Source organism: Marmota marmota, unplaced genomic scaffold (genome assembly GCF_001458135.2).
Source record: "Marmota marmota marmota unplaced genomic scaffold, marMar, whole genome shotgun sequence".
In the NCBI taxonomy this organism is placed as follows: Eukaryota; Metazoa; Chordata; class Mammalia; order Rodentia; family Sciuridae; genus Marmota; species Marmota marmota.
Window position 1 is genome coordinate 8140477 of NW_026000130.1, and position 21248 is coordinate 8161724.

Sequence of the window (21248 nt, forward strand, 5' to 3'; positions counted from 1 at the left end):
GTCTCTCAGCAAGATAGAGCTGCCCTTAGCTAAAAATGTTCCTCCTCCACAGTCCTCAGTTTGCCTCTCAGAGTCTGCTTTGATTTAGTTTCTGGCCAGGTTGTTTTTTCCTGTTCTAGAACTTGATATAAATGGAGTCAACTAGTCTGTGTTTTTTTGTTTTGTTTTTATAGTGCTGGGGAGAGAACCCAGTATCTCATGCATGCTAGGTAAACACTGAGCCACATCCTCAGCTCAAGTTAAGTGTTCTGATTCTTGAATAAGACTTCTTCTACTTTGTTAAATACTGAGATTCATCCATGTTTGGGTATCATTCTGCCCCCCTTTTTTCTCCTTTCTTTTTTAAAAATAATATCTATTTATTTGCTGGTTGCAGTGCTGCATGCTGTAATCCCAGTGCCTCAGGAGGCTGAAGCAGGAAAATTGAAAGTTTCAGTTCAGCTTCAGCAACTAGTGAGACCCTGTCTCAAATAAAAAGGGCTAGGGAGATAACTTGATGGTAAACTGCTCCTGGGTTCAACACCTGGTATGGGGGGCAGTAATACTCATTTTAAATACATGACACAGAAATGAACATACAGATGGTTCTTGACTAATTGTTTCTCTCTCTCTCTCTTTTTTTTTTTTTGGTAGGGGATTGAACTCAGGGGCACTCAACCACTGAGCCACATCCCCAGACCTTTTTTGTATCTATTTAGAGATAGGGTCTCCCTGAGTTGACCACTGAGCCACATCCCCAGCTCTATTGTATTTTATTTAGAGACAGGGTCTCACTGAGTTGCTTAGCTCCTCGCTGTTTCTGAGACTGGCTTTGAACTTGGATCCTCCTGTCTCAATTTCCTGAGGTTCCTGACTTATTGTTTGATTTATAACTTCTTTTTTTTTCTTAATTTTTATTGGTGCATTATAATTATATTAATGGATTTTGTTGTAATTGACAACAAATTTCTGCTTTATGATGGTACAAAAGTGATAAAGCATTCAGTAGAAATTATGCTTTAAATTTTGAATTTATATATCCTGGGCTATCAATAATGTGATATGCTCCCTCTCTTACAGTGCTGGGCAGGGGCAAGAGCCATAGCTCCTGGTCAGCCTACTGATTACAAAGGAAAACCACTGATGCTCTACAGTGTTTATGTTGCTAAATTGTGATGTTCAATAATGTAAGTAGATTAAGTGTTTTTTAAGTTTATGATTTTTTTTTAAAGAGAGAATTTTTTTTTAATATTTATTTTTTAGTTTTCGGCGGACACAACATCTTTGTTTGTATGTGGTGTTGAGGATTGCACGCATGCCAGGCGAGCGCGCTACCGCTTGAGCCACATCCCCAGCCCCTAAGTTTATGATATTTTTAATAATGGTTTTATTGGAATGTGACCCATCATAAGTCAAGGTACATCTGTACAAACAGTCTAGTTTGGATAGGCCCATTCCCCAGAGATAACCTCATTTTGCAGTTGGGTGTGCATTCCCCAAGGTGGGACTTGCGTTGTTGGATGGGGCCAGAACTTCCAGAATGGATGCCTTGTAGGAGGGTGGACAGGGGTCTGTGGGGTAGGGTTGGGAGTTCTGGTGGCTCCCTGGCTTAGCTCTGCAGCCCTGGCTCCACTCAGGCATGTGCTGCCAGTGGCTTGAAAGACTAGGGTATCTCAATGCTGTGCCAGCCAGTCTGGGTCCTGGGCCTCCCCTCATCGTGGGGGATGGGCCTTCTACACTGTGATATGAATGGGGAGGGGAGGAAAAGGAGGGCAGGTGGGTATTGACCATTCATCCCACCAACACAATCATATGTCTGATGTCTAATCAGGGTTCTGGGAACATATCCCAGAGTCTTTTTATTATTTCCACCATACCTTCTATGTTCATGGGAGAGTGAACTGGCCTGTGCCTGGTGAGGTCAGCCTGTCTAGGACCCACCCATAGGGGTAACCTGGAGTTGAGGGTTCCTAACCAAGGAGGGAGTTTCTGTGCCGTTTTACCTCTTCCTGACCTTCTCCTAGGTACCCTGAAGGTTCTGTCCTTTGGAGGGGCTAGGTGGTAGCCTTAAAAGAGTACCTAGACAGCATGAGATCCCAGGCCTGCTATGCCTCTGCCCCAGATCCTGGGCTTCCTGGAAGCCAGCATTCTGGCCAGCAATGGGTCTGGGCTGGATGTGCTGTCCTTGGAATTGATAGGCACACTGCCTGGGCCTGCTGCCAGAGATTGCTAAGTGCCAACCTGACCTCCCTCTGCCACCTGTCTGTGACTCCTGCCAGCACAGGGCATCAGCCCTTGAACTGAGGTTTTCCTGGGATGGTGGTGATCCTGGTGCTGTTTCCAGGTCCTTGACACTCCCACAGTTTATGGCCTTTCCATGATATCTGTTTGCTGCTACGGTGGATAGAGTGGGGATCTCTGGCCATCTTCATTTGGGTAGGGAAGAAAAGAGCAATATATACAGCAGTATATAAGTCTATATGGGTATATAGCAGGGTGTTATATATATGGGTAATACAGCAGGATGGTATGTGGTCCTCTCTTAGGAGGTGAGGATATGTTGTCTCTTGTAGGTATAGTTGATGGCCCAGACTGGCAGGCTGGGAGGGCAGCTTTGTGCTTGCTGTGAGCTCTAAACAGGAGGGTCCCCCTCCCCCTGTGAAGAGCATTTCTGGTGGAGGGTACAGGAAGTTAGCCTTGTCCCTTTCTGCTAGGTGTCACATCTAACTCAGCCTGGGGTCTTCTCCTTCCCTGACTGGGAAGGAAACCTTATTCAGTTAATCAACCTAACCTGGGTTAGTGAAGTACCTGGCAGGGCCAGGTAGTAGGCACCCAGAGGGCATGCCTACCCCCAAGGTACTCAGTTGTCCCAGAGTCCTCTATTTTGTCACTTACTCCCTGCACAGTGTTTAGTAGCTGGCCTGAACTCTGCTACAGACAGGTAACCCCTAGTTCATCTGGTGAGTGAATGTTGGCAGGGCTCTGGCTGATCCCAGATATGAGGAAAGCCAGGCAAGGAGCAGGTTAATTGACCCAAAGGTATCTAGCAGATTCAAATGCTAGCCTTGACTTCCTGTTAGTCTTCAGGTCCACTCTTCACCAACCATTGTTTTGGTGGTCTCCACTCCCCTTCCAAAGCTGTGGTCTGCCCCATCCCTTTTACAGAGACTTAACAGCTACTTTTGGGTGAGGGGTCCAGCCCTAGTTATCATTCAACACAAGAGTTCTTGGCTCCCAGACCTCTGTATTTTCAGAATTGGTTCAGCTGCCCTCAGGGCCTTTGGTGGGATCCTGGGCCAATCTTATTCACCTCCTACCAGTCCCCCTCCCCCCCTGAGAGGGGAGCTGCATGGGGAGACAGCTGGTAGCCTGAAGCCTAGCCTCCTGGCTGAGGCCTGTACCCCGGGTCTGGTCACATTCCTGAGGGACCTGCTGAGCCTCCCTGGCCCTGGGGGTGGCGTGGGGGAAGGGCAGGCAGGGATGGGCTCCAGACTGTTGCAGGCCCCCACCCCTGGCTCCATTCCAAGAGAGCCCAGTCTGGCCTGTGGGGTGCAGGGACTCAGAACCTTAGGATCCCTCTCCTGCGGGACCCAGAGCTGAGAGGGGGAGAGGGAGCCTACTCTTATCTGACTGTACTGCCAGCAGCTTCTGCAGGAGGCTGGTATTGAAAGACTAAGCCTAAGGCTGGGACAATCCCTCAAGCAGTAAAACCTCCTGAGAGGGAAGGCCTATGTGATTAGGCTGGGCAGGAGAGGGCTGGGCCCTCTAGGCCTAGAGGGGGCAAGAGCACATCTGAGAGGGAAGCAGGGGAGCCAGAAGCGGTTGAGACTGGTTCTTATAAATAGCCCTTGCACAAGTGGCTCCAATTTTGACCTTTTGTTATGTAAATATGACCAGCCTGGGTAGGACCTTGCCCAAGCCTCCTTGCCACCTCATCTGCTTGCCTGGAATTGTATCCCTGCCACCAGCATCCCCAGGTCTAGGTGGCCCCTGAGGTATCCTAAATCTCCAGGGTATATGTGTTGGTGGATAGGTAGTTCCCACCTAGCTTCTCAGATCTTGTCTTTTAACTCCTCACTTTCCCTGCCATTGGGTGTGACTATAGGGCACCACTGTTCTGCTTGGCTGCACCTGGGTGTTCTAGCCAAAGACATCCTTCAGACCTTTCTGAAAATGAAGGATCCAGGGTCACCAATTGCCTCTCCTTCATGATCCCTCTCTTCCCCCGCTTCCCTTGCTGATGTGTGAGTAACTGTCCATCTTCTCCCCAGATGACCAGGCATTGATGTACCCTCAGGAAGTCCACACGCTCAAGGAGGCCGTCCCTGCTGGCTGCTGCTCACATGGTTTCTGGGCCCCTGGCACTCCGGTAGGCTGAAATGGAGACTTGGGGAAGGGAGAACAGCACCTGTTCTTTGTCCTTGGCGTTTTCTGGGCAGCTTACACAGCCCTGGCCTCTGTTCTGGCCTTGAAGTCTTGGGTTCATTCAGTTCAGGACAATGTCAAAGGAGCCTGGGGCCCACTGCCCAGGATTGGGGGGTTGTTGTGAATATGTGAGCTCTCCTGTCTTTTGCTTGTTCTCTTGCTAAACTTGGGGCACTAGGTATGCTGGGGACTGTCGAAGGTGTCACTGGCTTTGCCCTAGGGCCCAATGTGGAAGGTACGCCTTGGGTTCTTTGTCTCTGCCTAATAGGTTAGGGGAACAAGGAGTGGAAGAATTAGTTCCTGACTGAGCCCTTTGGCAGGTGCTTGCTGTGGGGCTCTTGAGTGTTATTTTTTTGGGGCATGTCACACCCATGTTCACTCACAGTGAGGTGTGGATCTGGGAAGAGCATTTGTGTTATGGGAGGGGAGGACAGGGTGTGGTAGGCATGACTGCTTCCAGGGCTCTGCTCCTGTGGGAGACAAAGCTGGGTGCTCTGGGAGGGGTAGGAGCACAAACACCTGGTGGTGGCAAGGTTTAGAGCTGTTCAGCTACTTACAGAGACTGTACCCTTAACAGCAGGTACAGAACTGCCTTGGGACGATCATTTCTTTCCTTCTGGGGCCCATTGTATACTTCCTTGCCTTTGTTTTCCCTGTGGGGTGTCTTGCTTGGCAGAGAAACTGCTCAGGTTGGGAGTCTGGTTGGACCTCATGAGCACACACTGCACCAGCGGGCTGATAAGTTCCTGTGGAGACCAGAGGCATCTGTGTGTTTATTACTTAATGACCTCAATTAGTGTTTGTGCCAGCCCGTCTAGCAGGGGCCAGCTGGCTGCCTTTCCCAGTCACAGACAGTTATGGCCCTTAGAAAAGGTGCAGGGTTTAGGGGCTGGGGGTAGTGCCCCAGTGCTTGCCCCAACAAGGTCCTTCTCAATGTAGGTGGGCTCTGCAAAGACCAGAAGCCATGGGAGAGACTACAGTATGGTGGTGGTGGTGTGGGAAGCAGGATTGGTACTCTTAGCACATCAGAAAGCCTGAGCCACCTCTTAAGAGGTACCCCAGTGTAGAGTAGAGGTTTCAGACCAGCAGATGTGTTTGATTTGGCCACACAGTATTTTTAAAAAGAACCTTCTTCTAGTAGAGGGAGATGACTATGAAAATCTGAATTTCTAACTTGTCTAGGAAGTTGAAAACAGCCCTGTGGGCCTGCATGCTCCAGAGGGCTAGGTCTGTTTTACCAAGGGCTCTAGCTCCCCTACAGAGGCCTCTGTTCCTCAAATTCCATATCCACCTGCTAGTCATTTTGGGTTCCCTGCTTGTCCATGTGGGCCTATGATTGACTTCTTTTAGTGTGGAGATAGTAGCCTATGTTCTGAAGTCAAATTCAGACCCCAGTTTTTCTGCTTGGCACCCTCCTTGCTTCATTTTCTCATCAGTGCAAATAGGTGTGGGGGAATGCTGTGTCCTTTCTCAAACAGTTTAAGTCTTTAATGAGGTGATCTGTATGTACAGTGCTTGCACACAGCAGGATTGAGTTTCTTCTCTGTGCCTAAGGGGGTAGAACTGAGTGCAGGTCTCAGCTACCTGCTTAGTGCATAATTCCTTGAGTGCCATCCAGAGTTCCACTGTGCTCTAGGACCCTGGAGTGAGTTAACGTGTATGCCTGTTCTTGCCTACAGGTGGTGTGCGTGGGCAGGGCGTGGGGACATGGGGCCCGACATGGAGCTGCCCAGCCACTCAAAGCAGCTCCTGCTACAACTGAACCAGCAGAGGACCAAGGGCTTCCTGTGTGATGTCATCATCATGGTGGAGAACTCAATTTTCCGGGCCCATAAGAATGTTCTGGCTGCCAGTAGCATCTACTTCAAATCCCTGGTCCTACACGACAACCTCATCAATCTGGACACAGACATGGTCAGCTCCACAGTATTCCAGCAGATCCTTGACTTCATCTACACAGGCAAGCTGCTGCCCAGCGACCAGCCAGCTGAGCCCAACTTCAGCACTCTTCTCACTGCCGCCAGCTACCTCCAGCTGCCTGAGTTGGCAGCCCTCTGCCGCCGCAAACTCAAGCGAGCTGGCAAGCCCTTTGGCTCTGGACGGGTTGGGGCTGCTGGCATGGGGCGACCATCCCGTAGCCAGCGGCTATCCACAGCCTCTGTTATCCAGGCTCGGTATCCAGGGCTTGCGGACGGGCGCAAAGGAACCCACACCCACCAGGAGCTCCCACCAGCCAAAGGCTCAGATGATGAGCTCTTTCTCAGTGGCTCCACCCAGGAGAGTACACATAGCCTAGGCCGGGGGGTCTGCCCAACCAGTGGAGAGGTAGGCCTAGGGGGCTGCAGTAGCAGCACCAATGGAAGCACTGGGGGCTGTGAACAGGAGCTGGGTCTTGACCTGTCCAAGAAGAGCCCACCCCTGCCCCCCACAACTCCCGTACCCCACCTCACCCCTGATGATCCAGCCCAACTGAGCGACAGTCAGCAGGACTCACCACCTTCGGCCTCTGCCCTTCCCATTGCCAATAGTGCCTCTTATGCTGAGCTGGGAGGCACCCCTGATGAGTCTATGGATCTGGAGGGGGCTGAGGATAACCATCTGAGTCTGCTGGAGGGGTCAGGTGGGCAGCCTCGGAAGAGCCTCCGGCATTCATCCCGTAAGAAGGAGTGGAGCAAGAAGGATCCTGTGGCTGGCTCCCCCTTTGAGCGGAGAGAAGCAGGGCCCAAGGGCCCCTGCCCTGGAGAAGAGAGTGAGGGGCTTGGGGACAGGGTTCCCAATGGCATTCTATCTGGCAGTGTTGGGGGAGGAGGCCCCAGTGGGCCCTATGGGGATCCCCCATACCCTTGCAAGGAAGAGGAGGAAAATGGCAAGGACGGGAGTGAGGACAGTGGGCAGAGCGGTAGTGAGGGGGGCAGTGGCCACCCTGGCGCCCATTACATGTATCGGCAAGAGGGCTATGAGACAGTGTCATATGGAGACAACCTTTATGTGTGCATCCCTTGCGCCAAGGGCTTCCCCAGTTCTGAGCAGCTCAATGCCCACGTGGAGACACACACCGAGGAGGAGCTGTTCATCAAGGAGGAAGGGGCCTATGAAACTGGCAGCGGGGGTGCTGAGGAGGAGGCAGAGGACTTGTCGGCGCCCAGTGCAGCCTACGCTGCTGAGCCCCGGCCCTTCAAGTGCTCTGTCTGCGAGAAGACTTACAAAGACCCGGCTACTCTACGGCAGCATGAGAAGACACACTGGCTGACGCGGCCCTTCCCTTGTAACATCTGTGGCAAGATGTTCACGCAGCGTGGCACCATGACCCGCCACATGCGAAGCCACCTGGGCCTGAAGCCCTTTGCCTGTGACGAATGTGGCATGCGTTTTACCCGCCAGTACCGCCTCACTGAGCACATGCGTGTGCACTCAGGTGAGAAGCCATATGAGTGCCAGCTCTGTGGGGGCAAGTTTACCCAGCAGCGTAACCTCATCAGCCACTTGCGCATGCACACCTCCCCCTCCTAGAAGCCAAAGACCCGCGGGCACCCTCTTCAGACTCACCACTTGGGAACCCACGGAAGAAGCCAGGAGGCAAGGCAGGTGGGGCTGGGACCCTGAGGTCCAGTGAGGCTCCTATCAGCTCCTCTGACCCAGCCTCCCCACACCCAGAGCTTTAATCTATAGTCTGTACCAAGGGAAGCCAAAAGGAGAGAAGCCGGCAGGCTTAGCTCCCTGTGTGTGTTGCTGGTGACCATTCTACCTCCCTGTCCCATCTAGGTCACCAGCTCCCTGTAAGGGCTTCTGCAGAGCCATTGGGAGTGGGTCACATGGGTCTTACTGAGACCTGGTCCCTTTCCTGCAGGTTGGGTTGGAGAAGGGGAGTAAGGGGTCCCTCTCAATGCTGGTCGGGGACCAGGCTGCCTGTAGCTGGGGTGGTATCTGGAGGAGGCCCCCCAAGCAGGGACTGGGTATGTGTGCGTGCACGTGTGCTTGTGTCTATGTGCAGGCGCGTGTGACCCTGGCTCTGGGGAGCAGGTGCTGGGAGGACAGTTTCTCCTTCCCTCCTTGAGCCAGGGCAGCACTGCTCATTGGCGCTGGGATAGTCAGGGTGACCCCACCGCCTACCTCTCTACAACTAAAGAGCCCTCTGGGCCGATGTTGCTGTTATTCCTACTGATCTGTTCCTTTTTTTTTTTTTTTTCAATTTTGGATTCTGTTTTTAAACCAAAACAAACAATAGTTTGTTTTCTTCCTGCCCCTTTGGGGCTGAGCCTGGGTCTGCAGACTGAATGTAATTGGGGCAGCTGCTCCTCCCCATTGTCCTCCCCTAGCCCTGGTGGGCACTGTGGAACACACCAGTGAGCCCACCTCTTCAGGCCCCAGAGCCCTTTTTGCCTAAAGGCTTCCCTGGTCTCCAGTACTATCTGGGCTGCCTCAGGAGTGCTTGCTTTTCCTATAGTTTCTGAGGAATATTCTTTGTCTAGAGGTACTTGTTTTTTATTAAGAGACACCCCAGTGTAACGTTTATGGGACTGTTGGAACTGGAAGATTCGTGGGGTGGGGGGGAGGCTAGACTTGCTGCCAGGGCTGTCGGTACTCTCATTTTTCATTTCTGTGTGTGTGGGTAAGTGTATGGTGTGTGCAGTGTGTATGGACAGATGTTTCACTTTCTTTCCTCACTGAACAAGGTGGAGAGACTTCTGACCTTTTGCTACCTCTTGAATTCATGACAACAGTATGTTGGTGACTGGCAGTTGAGGCCCCGATGCTTTTGTTTTCCTCTGGTCAAGTGAGTTGGGCTCGGGCTGGCCCGAGTGTCCCTCCTGGGCCTCAATGTTCTCTGAGGGGGCACTTGCTGCTCACTGGGCCTAGGTGAGAAATATGAGCTGCTCACAAGGGGCAGGTACCCCAAGCCTCCTGAGCAGCACAGGAGCTTAGAGGAGGAAGCATCTCTGGACAGTTCCCTGGCAGGGCCAGGATGAGGCGGAAGTGAGCCCCCACCCATCCTGTGCCCTATGAGCTTGGGAGAGCAGTAGCCCCCTCTTACCCAGTGAGGTGCAAGGAAGAGCTGACCAAAGCACTGGGGAACAGGATTAGCACTTCTCAAGCAGTCCTGGCCCCCAGTGCGAGAGGCTTGCCATCACCCAGGGGCTCAGCCCTTTCTGGAGTCCCACCCTTTGCTCCTCAACACAGACTTCTCAGCCAGCCTCAAACACCTCCATGGGCCAAGCCAGGCTCAAGGCCAGACCAAGGTCACCATGCTCTGTCCTATGTCCTTGGCTAACTGGAGTCAGAGCTGGGCCAGCAGGCTTTATATTCATTTTGCTTCATGCATTTCTTGTCAGTTTTCTTTTGATTTTAAGTTCAGACCAAATAACTCCAGAGTCATCCCTTACCCCACTTCTCTAGAGACCCTCCAGCTGAAAACAGCCTGAGTTCAGGGACCCAGTGGTGAACGGTGTATTCTTGGGAGTGAGGGAGCTCTGGCCACATTAGGGCTCCTGGCTGAGTCCTCCATGTGGTGCCTCCAGCCCTGAGCTTATTCCTCTTCTCTTTGGGTGGGAGACAGAGAATTGGACCCTAGGTTTTAGTTTCAGCAAGTCAGGCTGAGCACCTGAGTGGAGGAGACCCCTGGGCTCCAGCTCACTCAGGGAGGGAGTGGGGCCATATAAGACTCCCTGCTCTTTTACCCCACCCCAACTCTCAGCACTTAAGCCACACGACACAAAGTCTGTACCGCCTGGGAATTGTGCACGCCCCTGGCCTCATGCATGGCCTCCTGGGCCATGGGCAGCTGCATCTGTGAGGTGACTCGAAAGTAGGTGATTCCTCTGCAGAACTTCAGGGACTGGGAGCAAAGCCCCCTCACTCAACGATGTCTTTGCGACATAGTATTGTACCCACCTTAGTATTGTATCAAGCCTTTTCTGTATTTTAATGAGAAAGCAAAACACTAGTTTCCTATTTAAGATTTTAAGGGTTTGTGGGGCGGGATGGGGTTGACACAACACTTAGTTTTGTTTTCTTTTCCTTTGATTCCATGTTGGGTGCGTGCTTGTGTGTATGTATGTGTGGAGATGTTAAGAGCCTCACAAGGAAATTAGGCCGTAGGAGGCCAAGGCGGCTTACAGTTCTTTGCTTTAGTCACTTAATTCCTGAATGTTTCGGAGAAACAGGAAACAGAAAATAGCAGATGTCAATGTCCTGTAGGAAAGAAGAAGAAAAAAGAAAAAAGAAAAAAAAAAAAAGGAAAGCTCATACCCAAATTCACAAAACCTATTTTTAAACCAAAGCACATTTTGAATGAGTATGGAACCTCAATGGGCTCAGAAAAAAAAAAAGATGCTAATATATTTATCTCATTGTTTACATAAACTTTTACAGTTTCAGACCTCAACAGCTGTAAGGCCAGTCCCAGGGAATCCTCATCTTCTGCTGGGGGTCCTTCTGAGTTAGCCCTGGAATGGCTCATGGGCAGAGAAGGGCTGGAGAAGGGGCTGGAAGCCTCTGTGGGATCCACCTGAGCCTTCATCCTCATCCCTGGGGGCTCTCCAAGCCCAGCTGGCACCAAAGAGCTTAGGCCAGTGCTGATCAGCTCCTGAGGCCTCCTGGCCAGGACCTCCGTAGTCCTGGCCAGCAGCGGGTGGCAATCAGCTCTGGTGACAGGACCTAAGTCTGGGTTTGGGCCCCAGGGTGGAGGTGAGCTCCCCCTCCTACTCTGCCAGTGATACTTAGGGGGTGAATTGATGTGAAGGTTTCACTCAAGCCAAAAAGCAGAGACCTTTGCACAGCTCAGTTGACTCCACTGGGCTTCCACCCCCCACCCCATGCAGGGGAAGAGGCTTACTGAGCCTGATCCTTACAACACAGACGGTGCAAACACTCTTAACAGTGTTGTTTTTGTATCAATATGTTTGTGCAGTGATGAATGTATTTATTTCTCAGACTTGGGGTGAATGGGCAAGTGGCAGGCCGGGCTCTGCCACTGCTCACTCCCATTGGACCGAGCCACAGCAAGGGCTCCTTCAGGATTGCAAAAAAGGAAAAAAGAAGTGATGAACCTTTAAGCAAATAAGAATCTCAGAGACTTGCAGCATAGCCATACACCTCAGCCTGTGAAATGAGCACTCTGGACCCAGATTGACTCCCGATTTCATACAGCCGGGGGTGTGTTTCCTGTCCAACACCACTGGGGGGCAGTGGGCCATTTGCCTGATGCCCCCAAACTGTCAGTATTCACTGGACTTCAGGCCCCTGTGCAGGAGTGCGATCTGGCTGGGTTTGCAGGCAGCAGACCCCTGCCCCCTCCTGTGGCCATCCTGATTGATGATGGGAGTGGAGGGGGGCTGGCCTGGGCAGCCAGAAGGGCAGGGCTCAGGGAACAAGTGCTGCATCCGTCCTGCCCCCAGATTTGGGGGACAAAAGCTATAAGCACCAGGCCTGAGAATAACAGGGGTGCTCGGCCCTGCCATGCCCCACTGAAGGGACCAAGGTTGTCCTGTTCCCCAGAGTCACATTGGGGCCATTGTTACTGAACCTGTGAATTGGATGCCAGGAATGAGGGAATGGAGAGGGACCTAACCAGAGCCTCAGTCTGACATTCCAAACTGGGTATGGTAGGAGCTGTGGGAATTGAGGCTGCCCAGGACCACCCCCCTTCCTAGGAATCCCCCAGCTTCAGTCACCCCAGTTTAATTTTCTACCAGGAACCCCTCCCCCTACCTCACCTTGCTATTTATTGCTGTAATTTATTGACCTCAAGAATGCTGCATAACAGACCTCACTTGGGGGCAAGGAGGATCCCCAGGGCTCCCCCCCCTCCACTTGGTGGGGCCCTGTGGGGCCAGGTGCTGAGGGGATCCTCTCTACCCCACCCATCATTTGCTTCCCCCCAGGGTCCCCAGGTTGGGCTCTGGCCCATTCACAAATACCTCGAGGGGAGGGGAAGAGATGGGGTTATAGCTGTTTTAATTGGAACCGGAAGAGGGATCATGTCCTAGTTTATACCCTTCCCAGAGAGGGGGAGGGACACCGGGATCGCACTCCTGTACTGGCCACCGCCGTTGTCACTCATCATTGAGTTCACTTCTCTCTAGAGTTTGGATAAATTCAGGTCAGAGCTGCAGGTATGCAGCCCTCCAGTGTCATAGAAAAGCGATTCGCCGATGACTGATCTCTCCAGAAGCGTGCAGTCTTAATGTACAGTGATGAGAAACTGTTATTTTATGATCTTTTCATTAAAAGCTTGATTGAAAACTATCCGGCATGAGCCTTTGTGCTTTATGTGACCATTTTTTGGTAAACTGACAAAAGAGTTCCAAGGTCCTAGGAGGGTAAGACCTGGGATGGGCATCTGTCTACCCCCTTCCAGCTGGGGCTAGAGCCAGGTGCAGAGGTGTTTGTGGATCCTGAGCCAGGGAACTAACCATTCAGTGTCAACAATATAGACAACGTTGTCCTGAGCAGGCAGAAGCCATCCAGGAAAGAGCAGATGTGTGGACAGTTAAAAGTGGGCGAGGACCTGGTGGCTGGGATGAGGAGGAGGTCTGGCCAGTGCCCATGGCCCCTGTTTAGCAGTAGGGGTGGAGCCAATGAAGAGCTGGGACAAGGGGAGTGCTTTGTTCTGACATTGCTTCTTCCTGCTACTTGGTCTGAAGAGGAAGGAAAAGAGGATAGTATTTGTCTACTGGGGCCACTGGGGTGGAAATCCCTGAATGAAGACTCAGCAGGAGGAACTTGGATGGTCCCAGGAAGGTGATTGCCAATAGAGACCCCTGAGTGGACAGCAGACATCCGTGGTAGCTCCAGGGCAGCAGCAGATGAGCCCCGTGACCCTAGACCTCAAAAAAGAATGTTTATGTTGTTAATTTATTTATTTTTAAAGAGAGTGAGAACGAGAGAGTTTTTTTTTTAATATATATTTTTCAGTTTTCGGCAGACACAACATCTTTGTATGTGGTGCTGAGAATCGAACCTGGGCCGCACACATGCCAGGCGAGCGCACTACCACTTGAGCCACATCCCCAGCCCTATGTTGTTAATTTAAATCTTAGTAAGTTCTGTTCAATTGTTTAATATTTTTTTGTTTATTTTTATCAAAGTAACTTCTGATCACAGTTTAATTGAATGGTGCTTAAGGAAAAAAGTCTATGCTGGGCACAGTGGTGCACACACCTGCAATTCCAGTGACTCAGGAGGCTGAGGCAGGAGGATCATAAGTTTGAGGCCAGCCTTGGCAATTTAGCCAGACCCTGTCTCAAAAAAAAAAAAAAAGTACAAAGGGCTGGGGGTGCAGATCAGTGGTAGAATACCCCTGGGTTCAATCTAAAGTACCAAGGTTTGATGTTCCTCTCAACCCATCCCATTTTGTATAATCAACACTTTTAATTCAGCACTTTCTTTTGCCTTTGTCTCTACATTTCTAAATACTATTAAATGTCTCTTTCATTTAGAGAATACATGCAAGGTGCATTTTGCCAAGTCATACTCATTATCACCTCATAAGCTTGTTTACTGCTGAGCCAGGTCTTCACATCCTTTTTTTTTTTTTTTTTTTTTTTTTTTTGGTAGATGGACAGAATGCCTTTATTTTGTTTATTTTTTATGTGGTGTTGAGGCTCAAACCCAGTGCCTCACATATGCTAGGCAAGTGCTCTGCCACTGAACTAACATCACAGCCCCTTTAATCTTTTTTTGTGCAACTTTTTTTTTTTTTTTTTTTNGAGGATCGAACCCGGGCCGCACGCATGCCAGGCGAGCGCGCTACCGCTTGAGCCACATCCCCAGCCCCGCAACTTATTTTTGTTGAGGTTAATAATCTGATTGGCTCACTTTTGAAGGGGAGTGCTGGGGATTAAACATAAGGTTTCATGGGTTCTAGGCAAGCACTGTACCACTGAGCTACTTTCCGAGGCCTCAGTTGCTCACTTTGATTTGTTTCCCTTCCATCACATTTTGGCTTTGTGAAATGCCTCCAGTACAGCTTTCTATGCAGACACTCTATTCTGTTTGTTTTTTTCTGGAAGCCTGTGGGTATCCTGGACAGGTATGGGCCAGAGTTCTTCCTGCCTTTGTTCCTACATTGAAAGCCCTGTCTTCTGGGTTCTGTGTGTGCTCTTTCCTGCATGCTTGTCTTGGTAGCTCATTTCCTTTAGTACCATCCTGAGGAAGACTACATGGAAAGTAGGTTTTTTTGAGATGTTGAATGTTGAAATGCTTTTAAGCTTTATGAATTTGATAGTTTGCAAATCAAATTGTAGATAGGAATATTTGAAGGTATCCTCATGTCTTTCTAAAAGGACATTTACTAAGCTGTACAGCAAAAGTAGGAAGCTTTTGAATGGCTCTTTGCCAAAACAACCTGTTTTTTTTTTTGTTTTTGTTTTGTTTTTAAACAGGTGGTGTCATTAAAAGTTCTCAGGTACTGCTTGGCATGGTGGCACACATCTGTACTTGAGATGCTAAGGCAAGAGTTCTGAAAGTTCAAGGTCAGGCTGGGCAATTTACTGAAACCCTGTCTCAAAATGAAAAAAAGGACTGGGGCCAGTGCAGTGGTGCAGCCCATAACCCCAGTGACTCAGGAGGCCCAGAAAGGAGAATCACAAGTTTGAGGCCAACCTCAGCAACTTGGATTCAGTCTAACAAAAGGCTGGTGGCAGAGTGCTTGCCTAGTATGTGTGAGGCACTGGGTTTGATCCTTAGCACCACATAAAAAAAATAATAAAGGCATGCTGTCCATCTATAACAACAAGAGGACTGGGGAGGTAACTAGGTAGTAAAGAACCCCTGGGTTCAGTCCCCAGTATTAAAAAAAAAAAATGGGAATGTAGCTCAGAGACAACAATCTTGGGTTCAATCTCCAATGCTATCAAGGAAGAACAAAAATGTTCTCAGGTGTTGGGCTACAAATTACTGCTGATGATTATGGGGTGCTGTACCCTCCTCCATCGCTTCTTAGATAATATATGACATCCACACTGATCACCTTTCCAAAATCTAATTAAGAAAGTGTGGGTGTGTACAAGACTTACACTCTAGCAGCCTGGACTCTTGTCCTGTAGCCCTTGCCTGGGCACCTAGTCATGCTGCCTGACAACCTATCTCAGCCCAAGCCTAGGGAAGAAAGGAGCCATCTGGGAGGCACAGGAAGCTCCCACAGACCAGGAAATTGCACAGAAGGGGGAGGTCACCAATTAATAGCATGGGGACCAGGACTGAGGAAGAATGATGGTCAGGCCAAGGGGAATTCAGGTGGAGGCAGTATTGTAGGTTGCAGGTTCCTCAAGAGACCAGAAAGCCTGCATGCCCTAGATGACCCAGGGCATGCAGAAGCTAATTCCTTAAGATGAGCTCTGGGGGCTGGGGTTGTGGCTCAGTGGTAGAGCTCTCACCTAGCACTTACAAGGTAAAGAACCCCTGGGTTCAGTCCCCAGTGTTAAAAAAAAAAAGATCCTCACCACCACATAAAAATAAATAAATAAAATAAAGTTAATGTGTCCTACTACAATTTAAAAAAAATGATGAACTCTGAGCGGGTGTGGTGGTGATCCCAGCAACTCAGGAGGCTGAGGCAGGACAATTGCAAGTTCAAGGCTAGTCTCAGCAACTAAGCAAGGCACGCAACTTAGACCTTGTCTCAAAAAATAAAAAGGGCCAGGGACATGGCTCAGTGATTAAGCACCCTTTGGGTTCAGTTTCTACTCAAAAAAAAAAAAAGTCGGGGTGGGGGGTTCTGGCCTATAGAAATCAGACCAGTGGGGAGGGCTAGGGCAGATCCTCAGGACTGTCTAGGACCTTGGCAGGCATTGTCGATATGCAGGAGTCTAGTCTGCCCTGGGGACTTGGGCTGTTCTCAGCACTGAGCGGCCGCTTATTGTACAGGAAGCACAACTATCCAGTCAGAAGGAAAGCTGTTGTGCTGTTGAGAGCCCTGCCCTGGGCCACTGGTCTGGTGGATAAGCTTGTATGTTCCTTGACCCAGCTGCTGTGAGTCTTCTTGAGAAATTTAGGAAAATGTCAGCCATGAACAGTTTGGGGATTAATCTATTTCATGTTCAGCTCCTCTTTTTAGTCACAAGGAACAAAGCTGATCATGCCTGGTATGAGATTAGGGCCAGTACCAATCATTGCTGACCTGTTAGGAGGCTGTGCATCTAAGTCATTTCAGAGGAGCATCATCTTTATGTGTATTGTGTTCTGAGTCCTGAAGTTGCACAGATGTGGTTCCTTATTTCTTGGATCCTATGTTTCCATAGGAGAGCCAGGTAGATGAGGATAACAACAATGGGAATAAACACGACCAGATCTCACCTTATCAAGCCCCTCCTTCAGATGCTTAACAGTATGAGCTCATTTGCTTGACTCAATGCTCAGAGTACGGTCTGTGTTTCACCCCCAGTTTGCTTGTGTCACCTAGTCAGAGAGCCACTGCCTGGGATCGGCACTCAGTTGTTCCTCATCTGGGAGGGTCTAACCTGATACAGTGGCAGTGGGAATGATGTGCTGGGGTAAAAACATTGAATTCAAAGGTGGGGTGGACTTGTCTGGCTCTTGCTGGAAGCTTACCTGTGGTCAGAGAAACGGTGAGGGGCTGCAATTGAGACACATGCCAGGCACCATCCAGGTCATGAAGGACCTTAAAGGCCAAATCATAGCAGGATTTGATAGGGAGGAAGGAGTTAGATTCACCTTCTTCTCGCTACTGGACATCCCCAGGGGATTCTGTCGAAAGATGGCTCTCACCCTGATGCTTAGTAAGGCCACCAGGAGCCTACAGTAGTTACTGCAGGTAGAGACTGTGATTAAGCACCCTTTGGGTTCAGTTTCTACTACCAAAAAAAAAAAAAAAAAGTGCAGGCAGGTGTGACCCTGAATCTGAGTTGGCAGGGAGGTGGTTGTTTCCATCTTAGCCTGGCCTATGTTGGTATTCTCACAGAAGCATTCTCTAGGCCATGGTATGTGTGCCTCCCAGGAAGCAGGGCAGCACTGTTCTCAGATCCCCCACCCCTATTCTTCCTACCCTGCTTGTACCAGAGCACTATAGCAAACCTGAGGTCTCACCTTCATGTGTTCCCATATGGCCTGTCTGCTCTTGGGGAAGGGGACACAGCAAAGGAAGATAAATGTTGTCCAGCTTCCGTCCCTTGGGAGGAGGCAGGAGGCACTATTGGGGAACTTGCTCAGAGTTGGAAGGAGGGACAGCTGTATGGCCTGCCTTCTGTCTGCCTTGGTAATCAGTGGTCTCAGCAGGCATCCATGTGATAGGGATACAGGTGTCCAGGTGTGTCTCTGCGGACAGGAGGGGAGGCAAGGGAGGCATGAGGGTGAAGGGCAGATTTTCCATACACGGGCAAGGGGTTGGTTGTGGTTCATCAGAACAACATGGCTTGGGGACACACCTGCCAGTGCTATAAATCCCAGCACCTCCCAAAAATAGCCTGGGCCTTTGGTCAAGATATCAGAACTCAGCAGTGAAGACATGAGCTTCATTTGTCCATTCAATACCAATTTATATGCCAGGCTCCATCCCAGTCAAGTTCCTGCTCCGGGTAATAAGAAATGCACCTGGGCAATACTGAAAGCCATGGGCATGAAGACAAAGGAAGTTGCAATTTAGGGTGGGGTGGGAGGGAAGGCTTCCCCAAGAATTGGGATTAGGATGAAGCCCAAAAGAAGTGATGAGGGACTGGGCAGAGGAAGGAGCAGTTGCCCAGGCCACAGGCCCTGCAGCAGGCATATGTGTCTGAGGAGTGGCAGGAGGCAGTTTTCTGGGCCCTGTGGTCCATCAATGGGAGGAGCCATATAGCTGGTGCTGGGCCTTGCAAACTTGTAGGAGGGGCTGGGGATGTGGCTCAAGCGGTAGCGCGCTCGCCTGGCATGCGTGCGGCCCGGGTTCGATCCTCAGCACCACATACAAACAAAGATGTTGTGCCTGCCGAAAACTAAAAAAATAAATAAATAAATAAATAAATATTTAAAAAAAAAAAAACTTGTAGGAGTTTGGACTTGTACTTCATAAGGTGGAAGCCACTGAAGGGTTTAGTGGCCCTTCTGGCTGCTGTGGGAAGATGTAGGGGGGCAAACAGACTATTAGGGGATTCATGAATGATCCAGTCCAGAGTGGTGGCATCGGAGGTGGTTAGAAGAGGGCAGAATTGGATGTTCTCTGAAAGCCTATTTAAAAGATACTTCTGAGTCACCAACTGAGCAACAGAGGTCTGTGTGCTTGACAAGCAGCAGTTTGTTTACTCTTTGTAAATATCAGATAAGGCAGGTGACCTCCCCACTCATAGGCAAGTAGGTGGAGGTATCGATAGGTCAGGAGTTGGTGATAGAGGGGATCCCAGTACTGAAGGGTGGTTGCAGGAGGAGTGTGTGAGGAGATGGGGAAGCATGACACTTTCAGGGATTCTAGGCCCAGCAACTAGAGGAGAGGTAGCAGGACCAAGGAAGGGAGTTTCTGTGGGCTGTGCTGGGGGCCTTCTCGTGGGGATGAGCAGGGAGTTGGATAGATGGGAATCTAGTCTTGAGGTGGGATGTGGGCATCACAGTGGAGAGATGGCTAACCCCAGGACACAGAGTGAGAGAGGACACTGAGAGAGGGAGGAAGAGTGAGCCCCGAGGAATGACTGAGAGGCTGGAAGGGGCCAGAGTCCAGGAGAACGAATGTCACCTGGCTAAATGTGGTGAGTTGAGGTGGGGGGCGGGGGGCGTCAGAGAGAACCTGGAATTGATCCTAAGGGAAGCAACTAAATGAATTATTGGTTGGAATAGTGGTTTATTTTCCCTTCCCCTTCCCAGTAGGCAAAAAGGAATAAATAAAAAACCTCATCATCTAAACTTCAGAAGTGACTGCTAAGTCATATATAATTGAATCCTCAACAATTAAAATAGGGGGCTTGGGGCTGGGGTTATAGCTCAGAGGTAGAGCACTTGCCTCGCACATGTGAGGCACTGTGTTCATTCCTCAGCACCACATAAAAATAAAATAAAGATATTGTGTCCATCTTAAAAAAAATTAAATAGGGAGCTCTATGTGAATAAAGACTGATGATAGAAATTGGGTTAGGATTGTGGCTCAGTGGTAGAGCACTTGCCTAGCACGTGTGAGGCACTGGGTTTAATCCTCAGGACCACATGAAATAAATAAATAAAATGAAGGTATATCTATCTACAACTAAAAAAGATTTTTAAAAAGACTGATGATAGAAATTGTTCAAACAGGGCACAACAACTAAGAGATCAGAAAAGGCTTCACAGGGGCCATGATTCAAAGGAAGGCTTTTCCCTGTATATGGACCAGCATATAAAAGTTATTAAGGGCCACATGCAATGGCGCACGCCTGTAATCTCAGGATCTCAGGAGGTTGAGGCAGCCTCAGCAACTTAATGAGGTCCTAAGAAACTTAGCAAGACCATCTTAAAAAATAAAAAAAAAATGGTTGTGGGGAGCTGGGGCTGGGGCTCAGCAGTAGAGCCGTTACAGTGTGAGGCACTGGGTTAAATCCTCAGCACCACATATAAATAAATGAACGAAATAAAGGTATTGTGTCCATTTACAACTAAACAAAATATTTTTTTTTTAAAGGGATGGAGTTATGGCTCAGGGGTAGAGTGCTTGCCTAGCACATGTGAGGCCCTGGGTTTGATTCTCAGCACCACATATAAGTAAGTAAATTAAATAAAGACACTATGGGGGCTGGGGATGTGGCTCAAGCGGTAGCGCGCTCGCCTGGCATGCGTGCGGCCCGGGTTCGATCCTCAGCACCACATACAAACAAAGATGTTGTGTCTGCCAAAAGCTAAAAAATAAACATCAAAAATTCTCTCTCTCTCTCTCACCTCTTCTCTTTTAAAAAAAAAAAAAGGCACTATGTCAACTACAAAAAAAAATTTTTTTTAAAGGGTTAGGGAGGGCCTGGGGTTATGGCTCAGTGGTAGAGTGCTCGCCTAGCATGCACAAGGCACTGGGTTCGATCCTCAGCACCACATAAATGTAAAATAAAGATATTGTGTCCACCTAAAACTTAAGAATAAATATCTTTATTCAGTGATAGAGTACTTGCCTAGCATGTTGATGGGTTTCCAGCACTGCAACTAACAACAAAACAACAAAAATATCTATTTTTGGACAGGGTTGAGTATCCTTTGTCCAAAATGCTTGGAAACAGAAGCATTTCAGATTTCAAAGATTTTTTTATTTTGAAATATTTGCATAGACTTTACCAGTTGAGCACCCCTAATCCAAAAACTGGAAAAGGAAATGTGCTGACAATACTCAGAAAATTTTGGTTTTCAATGGCAGGTGTTGTGGCATGTCTATGGTCCCAACTACTGGGGAGAATCCTTGAGCTCATGAGTTGGAGACCAGCCTGGACAACATAGAGACCCCACCCCACCCCTACTATGCAAAAATAAGTAGAGATTAAGTTTTGGAACATTTTGGATTTGGAATTTTCAAATTACAGACTGCATAACCCATGTGTGATTTATGAAAAGACTAAAATGTAGTTCAATCTGAAAGTGAGAGAATGTCAACAGGCTGGAAGAGGGGGAAGGACTCAAGTACTAGAGAACTTTGTATGAGAATGGGAAAGGAGGGTTTGAATTTTATTTTAATTTTTTCAGTGTTGGGGATGGAATCCACTGAGCTATATCCCCAACTTCATTATCTTGTTATAGCACAGATTACTTAAATAGTTTTCTATTATTCTCAAAAATAACTAAGGTCTGTAAAAGAGGCATAGATTTTATAAATGTTCTTTCTGTTATTTAATAGATTTTTCCTCTGCTGTTACTGGGGATTGAATTCAGGGTTACTCTACCACTAAGCTACATTCCAAGCCCCCCCCCCACTTTTT

The 21248-nt window shown here is 49.2% G+C and overlaps 1 protein-coding gene across 1 annotated transcript; it reads left to right on the forward strand.

Moving 5' to 3' along the window:
- The first annotated feature begins 728 nt into the window (after positions 1-728).
- On the forward strand, positions 729-12648 carry Hic2 (HIC ZBTB transcriptional repressor 2). Its single transcript, XM_015500353.2, has 2 exons — positions 729-4348; positions 6084-12648. Exons 1-2 carry the CDS (start codon positions 4323-4325, stop codon positions 7912-7914), a joined length of 1857 nt encoding a protein of 618 aa, XP_015355839.1. The 5' UTR covers positions 729-4322; the 3' UTR covers positions 7915-12648.
- The last annotated feature ends 8600 nt before the right edge of the window (positions 12649-21248 follow it).

Bases quoted from the DNA above. Each gene is read 5' to 3' on its own strand.
- Hic2 (XM_015500353.2), top strand. From the start codon at position 4,323: ATGGTTTCTGGGCCCCTGGCACTCCG. The intron at 4,349-6,083 runs GTAGGCTGAAAT...TCTTGCCTACAG, and splicing joins TCTGGGCCCCTGGCACTCCG to GTGGTGTGCGTGGGCAGGGC.